The 13,770-nt window shown below is 45.8% G+C and overlaps 1 protein-coding gene across 1 annotated transcript; it reads right to left on the bottom strand.

Moving 5' to 3' along the window:
* Positions 1-12,152: 12,152 nt before the first annotated feature.
* Positions 12,153-12,842, bottom strand: LOC147976073 (uncharacterized). Its single transcript, XM_087520712.1, has one exon. The coding sequence runs from the start codon at positions 12,840-12,842 to the stop codon at positions 12,153-12,155; it is 690 nt and encodes a 229-aa protein (XP_087376838.1).
* Between the last annotated feature and the right edge of the window lie 928 nt (positions 12,843-13,770).

The raw sequence follows: 13,770 nt of genomic DNA, 5'->3' as shown, positions 1-13,770 counted from the left end.
CGACTTCGAATACCCGCCGACGACTAATTTATTACCATTTATGTCCTTCATATACGCACTGACGGGTCAGCCCTATGGTAATGTGCGCTGCTCAGTGTGGACCGTTTGATTGGTCAATTGATCGTGTTATCAACAAATTACGGAGCTGTATGGTGAGCCAGTGACTGTACGATCACCCTAAAATGTACTCCTATTTTATTAACACAGTAAAGACTCAAACTACCATTTCTTTCTTTCATATACGGGCTGACAGGTGGGCCCCATGGTTACGCACCCCGATGGTGCAACACTAGTTGCACCGCGTGGAACGTTTGGCTGGTCAATTGATTGTGTCATCAACAAAATACGGAGTTGTACGGGTGAGCGAGTGACCATATAATCATGATATGTATTTGTTTAACACGGTATAGACGCAAGGTCTCATATATACGCGCAAGCACTCACCGCTATAAGCGCACACACGCGAACCCGTCCCCTATGAGCACCTTCGAGAGAGTGGGCCAGCATATATGATCTTGAGATTTTACGAAGGCACCATAGGTGCCTCGTAGTGGAGTGGAACGTCTCCTCCCACTGAACGTACGTCGCCGGAAAATACTGAAATTAACACAAGATAAATGCGAGCACCAGGACTTTAACCTTGGTGGGCTCGAGAAACCACTATCCTCTAACCATCCAACCACATGTTGGTTAGCACGACAAAATGTATGCGGTGACCGTGATGAGCTTATTCTGAAGTCTAGTGACCATATCGTGATTTCGCTTCAAATACAATGACTGTAAGTGTCGTCAACAAAATACGGAGCACGCATCAAATGCAAAGTCCGTCAGTGTCATCAACAAAATATGGAGACGTATCATGAGCTAGATACCGTTGTACTATTGTATATGCTTATTCTCTTAGTGGCCGATTGCGTGTGTGGTGTGGTGGGCACATCATTTCTAGTTGTGGTGGGTCAACATGAAGACTCATGGGTCGGTTCCATCCTGTGCCACATATAGGTTGGACCGAGACGTGTTATACGAAGACCCATGTGGAGGACTCGGCGTAGAACACGAAGCTACCAGAGTCGCGGAGGACTCTATCCCCACTGGTGATAAGCCGACTATATATGATTTGGAACCCTAGGTCCTTATTATGTTATACAAGCTTGGGGGCTTGTTCGTCGATAGTATCCACAAACGCACAATGCTTGGTATTCACGTGTACTTTGTACACACCCCTATCACTAATATACAGTACTAGGAGTAGGCTCTTTCTTCAACTGCAATTGAATTCTAGCATGTGCATGTGTTTATTTCATATTATCGATCCATAGAGTGAGAGCGGTTTGAAATACAGGCAATGGATGCTTTTGCAATTCATATATAAACATTAATTAGTGCACTCCATGTTGTTAGTGTGAAGAACTTTATACATTTGTCACTTGCATGGATACATTCCAAATTGCTAGCTACGAAATAGAATACATGTCGAATTCAACATAAAGGGGGTTTCGAAGATTCGAATTCATAGGAAGTGCATTCATCTATTTGAACCCGAGATAATGGCATTTGTAAATCAGATGTAAAAGGGGGCATCAATCTTTGTTGTGAGTTTGAACATGCTATATATATATTCATACGCATATCTATCTTTTTTTGCAACCAAGGAGATTATATGTGGAACCATGCATGAACTGAGGTAAGTTGCATATTTTTTAATATATACTCATGTACAATGTATATTCAAATGTAACCCTCCATTCCAAAATAATCATAGCTTTAGGATTTTCAAGAGTAAAGATTTGTGAAGTTTGACAAATCCTGAAAGTTCAATTCAAGAGAACCGAAAACGTTAATGCTTCTGCTCCCAAATATTGAACGAAGCGCCAAATAGGCCTCTGGTCACCCAAAACCGCGCGAGACTAATATTTTGGTGGTACGAAATTACTGTCCTAACTCTGGCCCGTGTAGCCTATCGGCCCGATGTCCAAATGTCTAAACCGGGGTAGGTTTGTAACTTCACCAAGACGCCAGAGAAGCATTCATATGCCGTGGGCGCCTACTCATGCGCTCGGCCAAAATCTATCCCGCCCACATTTGGGACACCTGACATGACTGTCCTACCCCCAACCCGTAATATGTCCGAAATTTTAGATGGGGGGAAAGATTGTAACTTTACCCAAATTTCAAACAAGCGCGTCTCAAACCGAAACATTGTTCCCCCTTAGTTCCTCACCTTCCTCCGTTTCCCCATTCATACTCCGTGGGCACGAAAACGCCCTCTCCACAAGCCGCGAAACCCAGTCTCCTCCGTCCTCCACCCCATAGTGTCCAATCCACCGCCGCCCTCCTCCATCACGCTGGAGCCGGTACCCCGACGTCGTCGTCCAATGCAACCGCAACCGCAACGCCCTCAAGGACTTAGCAGCTGATGCCGAGACAGAGCTGCCTCCACGACGCCGACGCCGACGTGCGCCGTACCAGAACTACTTCGACCACGCCTTCCTGCGCCTCACTGATGCGGCTCCACTGTCTCAACCGTCCACCGCACCGGAGCTGTTCCCGCTACACCGTTGTTCGGCGCCTCGGATCTGCTTCCCCGCCGCCGACAGACGGCCACCGCACCACACTCAACAACTTGGCGATGGGTTCGTCCAAGGCTGCACCGTCCTCCACAACTTCTGGTTTCCGGTGAACAACAAGAAGATCGTCGGAAAAACAGAAGGAGGACACAACACTGCCAGCAAAAAGAGGTACTCCTCTTCCCATATTTGTGCAAATCTTACGTCTCTGCTCACACCATATTCATCCCACGAAAGAAACTAGTTGAGCGCTTCTTACTGCATCTTCTTCGTGATACTAAATGCACAAGGTTTCCTCCCTTTTACTATTTCACCTTTGCTAGAGGTCAGTAGCCCGCCAAGATTTTAATTCAGGGTCAGTCGAACCGCAATTAAAAGAAGCAGCACCCGCTTAGGCGCGCGGAGCACCTAGTCCGCCTGCTCCCCTGGGAAGCAGGGTGTGGGGCGCAGGAGCTGCTTGCGCCCGATCTGGAGGTCAGCGGGGCTTGAATGGATGGCCGGGGGGGTGGTGCCAAGCACGGCGGTGCGGTGAGGTCGAGGGGAGGGCGCGGGCAGGGGAGGAATACTGGGCTGGTGGTCGCTGGCGTTTCGAGGAAGATCGTCAATACTGACTGGATGGAGGTAGATGAAGGCGATCTGCCCGTTCTTTGTACATCGGACGGTGCAGAAAAAATGGACTGACCTATTTGCTTTCAGTCGACTGTTATTTTCATAGAATCCTGTAGTAATTTAGTGTGCCATGCATGTTGTAGAGCTATCATATGTCTCCCGTCATTTATTTCTCCCCGACTTGTTATCTTCTACCTTTACACTGTACTAGTTGTGCACACACTTCACCCATACTCACACTACTGTTTTTTATGCATGGGTATTTCAGACTCTGACGCAGTGTTGATGAATGTAGAAAAGAAAAGACAGAAGTCGCTCCAGTGTAATTCGAAGATAAGCACTAAGTGTTCCAGCGCTCTAACGGGTGCAGTGTCAGCAGTTGGAGACAGTAAATGTAGCTCTGCAGTTGATGATGTCAATTGACACACACAACCATCCCAGGTGCTTGATTTAACTTCGCGCTGTCAAATGTGGTTGCATGTTGCATATGGTGTCTAGCTTGTATTGCTTCCAATTTGGTTAAATTGCATCTGCTTAGTTTACACATTATACCTTTGATAATGACATGCCTTCCTGTTTTCGATACATACTACATATGTCTATTAACCATGTTCGTACATCAAACTAATGCTCTTTTGTATCCCTCGTCAATCACTTATGATGAGACAGTCACCCGGGTGGGTTACTGTGAGACCCCATACTCGTTTAAAGAGTGCAGTGTCATCCTCCCCACATGATTCTCAAGAAACAGCAAGGCTAAATGAAGATAGTCAACGTAGCTCTCTAGTTGATCACCGCAATTCCCCCACACCACCATCGCAGGTGCTTGCTCTTACTTGGCAGTGTGATATGTGGTTGCATGTTGCATATGGTGTCGAGCTTGTAATGCTTCTAATTAGGGTAAATTGCATCTGCTTAGTTTACACACTATACCTGTGAATATGACATGCCTTCCTATTTTTGGTACACACTACATCTATGTGTTAACCTTGTTCTTACATGAAACTACCTCTCTTCTGTATCCTGCATCAATCACTTATGATGAGTCACCTTTAGTCGTTGCATATTGCATATTATTTCTAGCCTGTTGCCATGTATTGCTTCTAATTTGGTCAAATACATTTGTTAGGGCACCCTTTTAATTTGGCAGAGTGATATTGGTTTCATCTTTCATATGGTTTCTAGCTTGCATTGATTCTAACAAGTTCAAGCACCTTGTGCTTAGTTTACACTTTATACATCATACATGTCAATATGTCACGCCGTCCTGTTTTTTATACATATTCCATCCTCCTATCATGCGGCTGCCTTACATGAAAGTAGTGTTCGCCAGTATCATGCATCAATGAGTTCCGAAGAGCAAATTTTATTCCTTTTTCTTGTGGGTTTGACTTGAAAAGGCAAAATCAAGAAAGAGGAAGGAAAAGAGTAAGGAAGGCGATGATGGTGGTCCTCTGCAGCAACGTAAACGGAGCATCTGTACCGATTCTCCTTGTACTGATAGTGCATTACAAGGTCCAAGTCTCCGCTCCCCTACTCCACCATCCAAGGTGCTTGCTCTAACTTGGCAGTGTGATATCTGATTGCATGTTGCATATGGTGTCTAGCTCGTATTGCTCCTAATTAGTGTAAACTGCATCTGCTTAGCTTACACATGATACATGTGAATATGACACGCTTTCCTGTTTTTGGTACATACTATATCTTTCTATCACACCATGTTCTTACATGAAACTACTCTTCTTGTGTATCATGCATCAGTCACTTATGACGGGACACCTTTAAGTTGGCAGTGTGATATTGGTTTGCGTCTTGAATATGATTTCTAGCATGTATTGCTTCTAGTTTGATGAACGCCACCTATGACGAGACAGTTTTAACTTGGCAGAGTGATATTGATTGCACCTTCCATATGGTGTCTTGCAGTGTTTCTAATCCCTTTTTCTTATCGGCTTGACTTCACAATGCAAAATCATTATAGCTGAAGGAAATTAGTCCGGCAGTGGGTGATGGTGGTCCTTCGGAGCAACTCAAACAGGGGGTCTCTACAGATTCTACTCCGCCATCCTCCCAACAAGATTCGCAAGACAACACAAGGCTGGACAGTCAACGTACCTGTGTAGATGATGACTCCCCTACTGCACCATCACATGTGCTTGCTCTAACTTGTCACTATTATATGTGGTTGCATGTTGCGTATGATGTCTAGCTTGTATTGCTTCTAACTTGAATTGCATCTTCTTACTTTACACATAATGCCTGTGAATATGACACGTGTTCCTGTTTCTAGAACATACATGTACATGATGAGCACATCTCCCCTACTCCACCATCACCGGTACTTGCTCTTACTTGGAACTGTTATACGTGGTTGCGTTTTCCGAATGATGTCTAGTTTGTATTGCTTCTGATTATGTTGAATTGCGTCTGCGTAGCTTACAACTTATACCTGCAATGATTACTTACCCATAAGACACGCTATCGTACGTGTGAATATGAAACACTGTCTTTTTTGTATATATTCCATCCTCCTATCCTGCCCTTGCCTTACATCAAAGTAGTGTTCGTCTGTATCATGCATTAACCAGTTATCCTGAGCTAATTTTATTCATCTTCTTGTGGTTTTGACTTCATAAGGCAATATTAGAAAATCGGAAGGAAAAAAGTAAGTTAGGGGATGTTGGTGGTCCTCCGCACCGACGCAAACAGAGACTCTAGATTTGCCACTGCTATTGCCAATGAAGTTAAAGTCCCAAGTCTACATGATGAGTTCATCTCCCGTACTCCACCATCGTAGGTGCTTGCTCTAAGTTGACAGTGTGATAATTGGTTTCATGTTGCATATGTTTTCTGGCCTGTATTTCTTCTATTTTGATTAAATTGCACCTGCTGAGTTTATACGTTATACATGTGCATATGACATGGCTTTCTGTGTCTAGAATACGCTGTATCTATCTATAATACCATGTTCTTACATCAAAGTACTTCTGTTGTGTATCCCGCATCAGTCACTCATGATTGGATGCTTTTAACATGGCAGTTTGATAGTGGTTGCATCTTGCATTGATTTCTACATTGTGCTGCTTCTAATTTTTCAAATTGCCACTTATGACATGACACTTTCAACTTGGCAGAGTAATATTGGTTGCATCTTTCATATGGTGTCTAGCTTGCATTACTTCTATTTTCTTGAAAATCCTTCTGCTTAGTTTGCACATCGTAGCTGTGAATATGTCATGCCGTCCTGTTTTTCTTACATCTTCCATCCTCATACGGTTGTCTTACATCAAAGTATTGCTTGTCTGTATCATGCATCAATGAGTTCTGAAGAGTGATTTTATTCTTTTGTGTTGTGGGTACTGCTTGACATGGCAAAGTCAAAAAAGAGCAAGGAAAATAATATAGTAGGGAGTGTTGTTACTCGTCCGGTGAAATGGAAAAGGTTCTGCCGTCGAGATTCTGTTGGTACTTATAGTGCAGTAGAAGGTCCAAGTCCACCGGCTAAATCTACAAACACAGTATCACCTGCCCCACCAGTTGCAGCATTCGCTTCAACTGTACCAGCATCTCAATCAGTTACTCGTTCGTTTGCTCCGGAACTGGCCAGTTCCCAAGTTGCCTTCACACCTAACACTACTTCCGAAGCACTACAGACACAACACGACTTGGCAAGATCAGATGAACCTCATGAGCATCAACACCAAGACGGTACCTGACCAAGTCAAGTTGCAGTTGCATGCTCCTTTATATGTACTCTCATAGTTTGATGTACACTAACACTTTCCATATTCGTTGTTGAACTAGCACCACGGTGCAAGCGGAAACAGACATCAGGGATAATGCTTGATAGATTAACAAAATCTAAAGGAGGAAGAATGGAGATCCATTTTGAGGCAGGTTTAAAAAGGCCACGTGATGCTACAGAATCAGCCAAGTTAGTATCAGAGGCAACCGTTGCCGCTAGGTGTCATGCACGTATCCTCCCAACGTGGATCCAGTACAGGAATGAGAAAGACAATACCCAGTTTAACACCTTCCTTGACCATTTATCCATAAGTAATGTTATTCATCACAATTAGTAATATTGTCTTGCTCTGTCCCATACTTTCTAGCTTCCTCCTAATAAGACTCACATTCTTTTTTCAACAGATGAGGTTCAAGTTGGATCCGAAAGATGATGCAACTAGACAAGCATGCACTCATGTTTTTCAGTCTGCTTTGCGATAGTATCAGTACCACCTTAGAAAATCTCACTTTGAAGGCAAGGCTAACAATGAAATCACCCAAACATCTCCAGTGGAATATATTACAGATGAAGACTGGACAGCCCTCGTTAAACACTGGTCTGATCCAAAGTATCAGGTAGGCTATATGTATTTGATCAGACCACATATTGAACTTGTATTTATGTATGTGCCTTACAAGTGTATCTTCTTCTAGGCTAACTGTTTGAAGAACAAAACCAACCGTTCTAAAGTGAAATTCCAACAGACCACAGGATCTCGTAGCTATATTGCACACTGCGAGGCTCTTGTAAATAGCTGCTACTTCCTTCTTTTTTTGTGCCATATTATCCTATCTATATTGACTTGTTCGAAATACAGAGAAAATCCCGTGCGGACCAAAAAGAACCTGAACCGAATGCAGTGCAAATCTTCAAGGATTGCCACACCAGCAAGATGAAGGGCATGAGCACACTAGTTCAAGCCGCTGTTGTATGTCCTTACTCCTGCTGCCTTGAACTGATTGGTACTGTGATGTGTTCATTTAACTACTTGGTTTGCAGCCAATGTCAGTTACTCTGTTCATTTTTATTCACAGTTGTCTTAACGTATCATTTCACCTTACATGGTTTAAAAGAGATGAAGGATATTCTATTGGTCTTGATCTGTAATCTAGTTGTTATGTTCACGTGTGCACACAATGATAAAATAGCATGTTTGTTTTATATCTGTTTGCCCATGATATCAATGATGTCATACTATGTTCATCCTAGTTTAAACCATGTCTCTTTATCCTTAGATGTCAACGAATATGAGGAAATAGACAATACAGTAGGCATGCTACATGGACATATGTTCCGAAAGTGATTTTATTATGTAGTTCGCACTACAATACATGCTAATGTATTACAGTAGTTCACCAAAATAAGTTATGTATAAACGTTTAACCTACTTTGTTTGTTTTTGTCTCATTAGTAACTTATCTGGTACACTAATCTACAATTTCAAACTTTCAGGAAGCTATGGAACAAATGATTGAACAGCCACAGCCACTTGAATGTGACGAGGCTACTACAGGCACAATGTCACCTCTTGCTGTAGTGCGTCAGTATCTCTCCACTAACCGTGCAAAAAGCACCTTCCTGCATAATTCTGGGTTGGTTGTCAAGGTAACCTCGTCCAAATCGCCTACTGAAAAAAATCTTCCTGCTAGACAGAGTGATATATCTATGCTCCAGACACAAGTCCAATCCCTAATGGACGTTGTTTCAGAAACAAGAATAGTGGTTGAGAAATGTCGTCAAGATATCAATGGTTTTGAAACCAGACTATCAGACATTCGCTTCATTGTTCAAGAGCAATGGCGGAAAAAAGGTGGAGATCGTGCTGCTCCATCAGATTCTACAGCCTGAAACATTAGCACTCAGGTCAAATGATCTGTGCTTCTATACATCTGATGGTGCTTTTATCTGGAAGGACTGTAAACTTTATGCCAACAGGCCTTTTTTGTATGATTGGAATTTGTTTTGTTGTGATACAACATTTATGATGCTGCCTCAGGCTGCAGTAATTACGACGCTATTTTTGTATAGTGTAGGTTTATCTTAGTAATGTAATCGGCCGAAAGCTTCGTAGGAGCCCAACAAGCCAACATTCGTCGGGCCCATTCCAATTGGGCTAAAAACGATTACGGGCCGAAATTGGCATGTAGCCCACTAAAAATATCTGGGCCTAAATCAGCATAAGTTTTCATATTTTTCTAGTAGGCCTGTGCCCATAGTGGGCGTTTAACAGGCCTAAACATAATCTGGGCCCTCAAGTAAAAATAGGCCGTTTACAGGTGTAAATATCTCAAGCCCATAAAATACATGGGCCTTTAATAGACCGAAAGTGATATTGGGCCCTGATTGTCCCAAATAACCCACTGGACTTTAACAGGACGAAACTCGGACGGGCCGTAAATGCACTGACCTAATACACGGGCCTTTAACAGGCCGAAACTTCGGTCAGGCTAGATTATCGTCATTTCTATATGGGCCATTAATGGGCCCGATATGACGTTGGGCCACATATGGCCCATGGTTTACATCCGGCTTTAATAGGCCGAAAATGACAATAGGCCGAAAGTGGCCCAAAGCTATAGTGGGCCTCTAACATGCGGAATGTCAGACATGGACGAATATGACCCAAATCCTTCACGGTCGTTTATGGGCCGAAAGTTTTGATGGCCTGTAAATGGACCCAAATGAAGCCGGACCTTTAACAGGCCGGAAATACACTGGGCCATAATTCGGCCCAATTACTTAGCAGACTGTTAACGGGCCAGAAGTGACCATGGGCCGCGTTGATGACAAGTTTAGGACAGGCCGTTGATGGGCCAATTTGACAGAGAATGTTGGGCCTTTAGCTGGGCCGGCCCATTATGGTCGGCAGAATCTTCTGAGCCTTTAGCTGGGCCGGCCCATTATGGTCCGCAAAATCTTGTGGGCCTTTAGCTGGGCCGGCCCATTTTGGTCTGCAAAATCGTGTGGGCCTTTAGCTGGGCCGGCCCATTATGGTCCGCTAAATTTTGTGGGCCTTTAGCTGGGCTAGCCCATTATGGTCCGCTAAATCTTATGGGCCTTCGGTTGGGCCGGCCCATTTAATCTTTGTGGGCCACTTTTGGGCCAGTCCACGTGTCAACATATCATAGGCCCATCTCGCCCGTTGGATCCGTCAGCCAATGAGAATTTTACACGTGGAAAATCGGCATTGGTCGTGGCTGTTAACGGGTTATCGGATCCAAAATCCGACCCGATAGCTTAACGGTGTTCCGCTATGGTGGGTGCCACGTGTCGGTCACCCTTGACGAAAGCACTTCTGTGACGTGCGATTTTTCGTCATGAAAGTGGACACTTCCGTGATGATAATTTTGGCAATGTCATGGAACACTTCTACGACAGCACAGGTATGATTATCTTGATTCTGTCATAAATTTGTCAAGGATGTACATGCATGACAGAAAACGCGACCTACTGTGACAAACACGTATCATCACGGAAGTGTATTTTTTTGTAGTGGATGTCGTCCCCTCGCCCCCGATGGTGGCTCGTCCTACTTATAGAGGCCCTGGTCCTCTTCCCAAATATTGAGAAGGAAGGGAGCCAACAACGGCGGGCTAATTTAAAGGGGGACAGCTAGTACAAGCTATCCTAACAAAAGGTGGTATGTGCCTGTGAAAGGCTCTGGTGGTGACGCCGTCTTGGGCTCCACGATGACTTCCGTCTTGCCGTCCTTTTGGTCTTGGTCTTGTTGTACCAAAGTGGAAACCTTTGCCTGATTCCTCGGTACTCCTCGCCGCGCTAGTTTCCTTAGCATCAAAGAGGAAACAGGGATGCTGCGTGTGCTGGCGCCTGCGTGGCACCCGCCTGGTGTCGATCGTCATGACTCACGTCACGAGAGCCTCGTGAGGTACGCCTCGCCTTGATAACTCCGCTCCTCGTGAGCCTGCCTGTCTAGGACGCTCCAGAGGAGGTCTCGTGTAGTCCGCCTCGTGAGGCTTGGCCCCTCGCGATGGTCTTAGGTGCCTTGTTGACGAAGAAGGGTCGTACGGCCTGCTGGCTCAGCCACGCCACGGGCCACAGGCAGGCAAGTCTGGGGACCCCCATTCCCAGGACGCCGACACAAATGAACTACAACATACAGATGTATATGGACATATTTTAAAGTGTAGATTCACTCATTTTGCTTTGTATGTAGTCACCTATTGAAATTTCTAGAAAGACAAATATTTGGGAATGGAGGGAGTATAACATAACTACGCAAAAGCTCGCTGGAATAGTACATATAACTTAACAAATACGACCAAACTGCATCTACTCTTTTTAAAGGGGAAAAGAGTGGAGTGCACTGAAGCCACATGTTGTTCAAGGAGCACGGCCCATTAGCCATTATCCATTTTCTATCAGCAATCAGACCAACAGGGTCAGCAGGGACGCACGGCTAAGCTAAAATCAAACACGTACTATACAGGAGTATGCTAGTATATCATACAACTAAGTATGTGCACCAAATATTAGGTATGGCGGGCACCAAATCTAGCCAGATTGCTGGCTTCGTCCCTGCATGTGTCTACACTGTTGTGTGTGTGTGTGTTGATACATGTGTTGCTACGTGTGTATATGCTGCTACGTGTGTGCTACAGCCCTCGCATTCATGTTGCGTGTGTGCTACTACCCCACGCACACAAATACCCCATGAAGGACAAAAGAGTCTTTTTCGGTGTTATTTAGACTCAAAATGGCCAAAAGTGTCATAAAAGGTATAAAATTTAGAGTCATTGTTAGATAGGGAAGAAAAAGTTTTTCAGTGTCAAATAAGGAAACCAAATTTAAGATAGTGTTAAATAAGAAATTCTTTCAATTACAAAGGGGACCAATAAACCAGGACGAAGGTAGATTCCATCAACCAAACTGATTGCATCCATATCCCACATTTAGACATAAATAAACATAGATTTAAAATACTCAGCCATAGATAATAAGCGTACACAAGCATAGTTCAACCATAAGTATATAGTTCAACCGTCATTATGAATACTCAAGCACATTTTATAATTAAGACACTACATAGCCATACATAGTTCAGTCCCACATCTCATCTCATCTGCCGGTACGATCTTGAAGCTTCTCCAGGTACTCAATATACGTGGCATGCGCCACCTTGTGAGAATACTTCTGCCTGAAGGAGCCAATGGCTCGTCCTCTTGCATGTGCTAGAACACTTTGATACGCGTCATGAAGCTTTTTGTTGCAAAATGCGCATCGATAGTTTGAAGGCCCTGAGCTGGTTGATGGATTTGCTTGGCGTGGAATTGGCAGGCTTCGCAAGACTTCACCAGCTCGGCTACGTCGTTGAGTGTTGTAGGCCAGAAGAATCCACTGCGGAACACCTTGCCGACAAGGGTCCGTGATGACGAGTGGTGTCCGCAGTCCCTGCCATGTATGTCAATAAGCAACTCCCTTCCTTGGTCGCTGGATATGCAGCGCAGTGTGACAGCGTTTGGTCGTTTCCTATATAACTCGCCGTCTTGGATACAGTATGCCGTGGCTTGCCGGGCCACACACTCCGCCTCCTCTTCCTTTTCTAGCAACGTCGCATGCATTAAGTACTCCTTGAATTCCTTGGTCCAGCATTCCTCCTCAGGTTCGAGCACCAGGAGCAGACGAGCTCCGGAGGTCGGTCCACAGGTCGGGGCTCCCATGGCCGGAGGCTGGGGGAGCTCCTCCCGAGGCTGGGTCGTGCTTGAAAGAGGTGGCGCAGCCGACGGCTTGAAGAGTCGCTCCTCAAAGCCGCCCGGCTCCTGCAGTTGCCGCTTGGATGCTCTCCGGGCGATGTCGTCGGCTTCCTTGTTAGTGCCCCATGGTACGTGCTGCAGCTCCAGGCCCGAGAACTGTTTCTCCATCTTGCGCACCTCCGCGAGGTAGGCCTCCATATGCTCATCCTTCGGCTCGTACACCTTGTTGGAGAAGTTAACGAGGAGTTGTGAGTCGCCTCTGATAGTGAGGCACTTCACCCTAGGGCCGCTGCAGCCTTCAGGCCAGCTATGAGGCCTTCGTACTCCGCGATGTTGTTGGAGACCTTCTTGCCGTGCTGAAAGCAGAGTTGCATGGCGTAGTAGAGCTTGTCCTGGGTGGGCGAGATTAGCACTGCTCCAACCCCCGCGCCCTGGTGTGCGAAGGCGCCATCGAAATGGATGACCCAACCATCCGGAGCCTCACTTCCTGGGGAGGTGGACCAGTCTTCTCCTTCCTCAAGTGTCGGGGCATCCGTCCATTCTGCCACAAAGTCAGCGAGTGTGGCCCCCTTGATGACCCTGGTGGTGCTGAACTCCAACTGGAATGCTTGCAACTCGAGTTCCACTCTGCGACCCTTCCGGCTGAGTTAGGGCTCCTAAGTATCCTTTCTAGAGGGTAGGCTGAGACGAACTTGATGAGCTGGCCCTGGAAGTAGTGTCGTAGCTTGCGTGAGGCCACCAGGAGTGCGAGTAGGAGCTTCTGGGGCATGGGGTAGCGTGCTCTCGTGTCTCGCAGTACAATGCTGAAAAAGTACACCGGGTGTTCGACGAGGGCTGGCATGCTGTCGGGGCTTGGGTCCTGCGGAGATCGGGACATATCCTGAGGTGGAAGGGTCCTTGAGAACATGGTGTCCTCAGGAGCTTCTACGACGCCGCGCGCAGGTGCCCTCATAGCGAGGAGGCAGATCCGGCTTGAACTTTCCTGGCCAGGCGACACTACGGAGCTCGAGGGTGAAGGCGCAGCACCTGGCCATGGTTACTGGGGCCCGCCTTGGAGGTGGATCTTGGTCTTGTCGAGGTCCGAGTAGCGCCGCCA

The sequence above is a fragment of the Triticum urartu genome, chromosome 4A (genome assembly GCF_056163025.1).
Source record: "Triticum urartu cultivar PI428250 chromosome 4A, HENAU_Tu73, whole genome shotgun sequence".
Classification (NCBI taxonomy): domain Eukaryota; kingdom Viridiplantae; phylum Streptophyta; class Magnoliopsida; order Poales; family Poaceae; genus Triticum; species Triticum urartu.
Note: the sequence above shows the minus strand (reverse complement) of the source record. Positions and strands in the feature narration are given on the sequence as shown.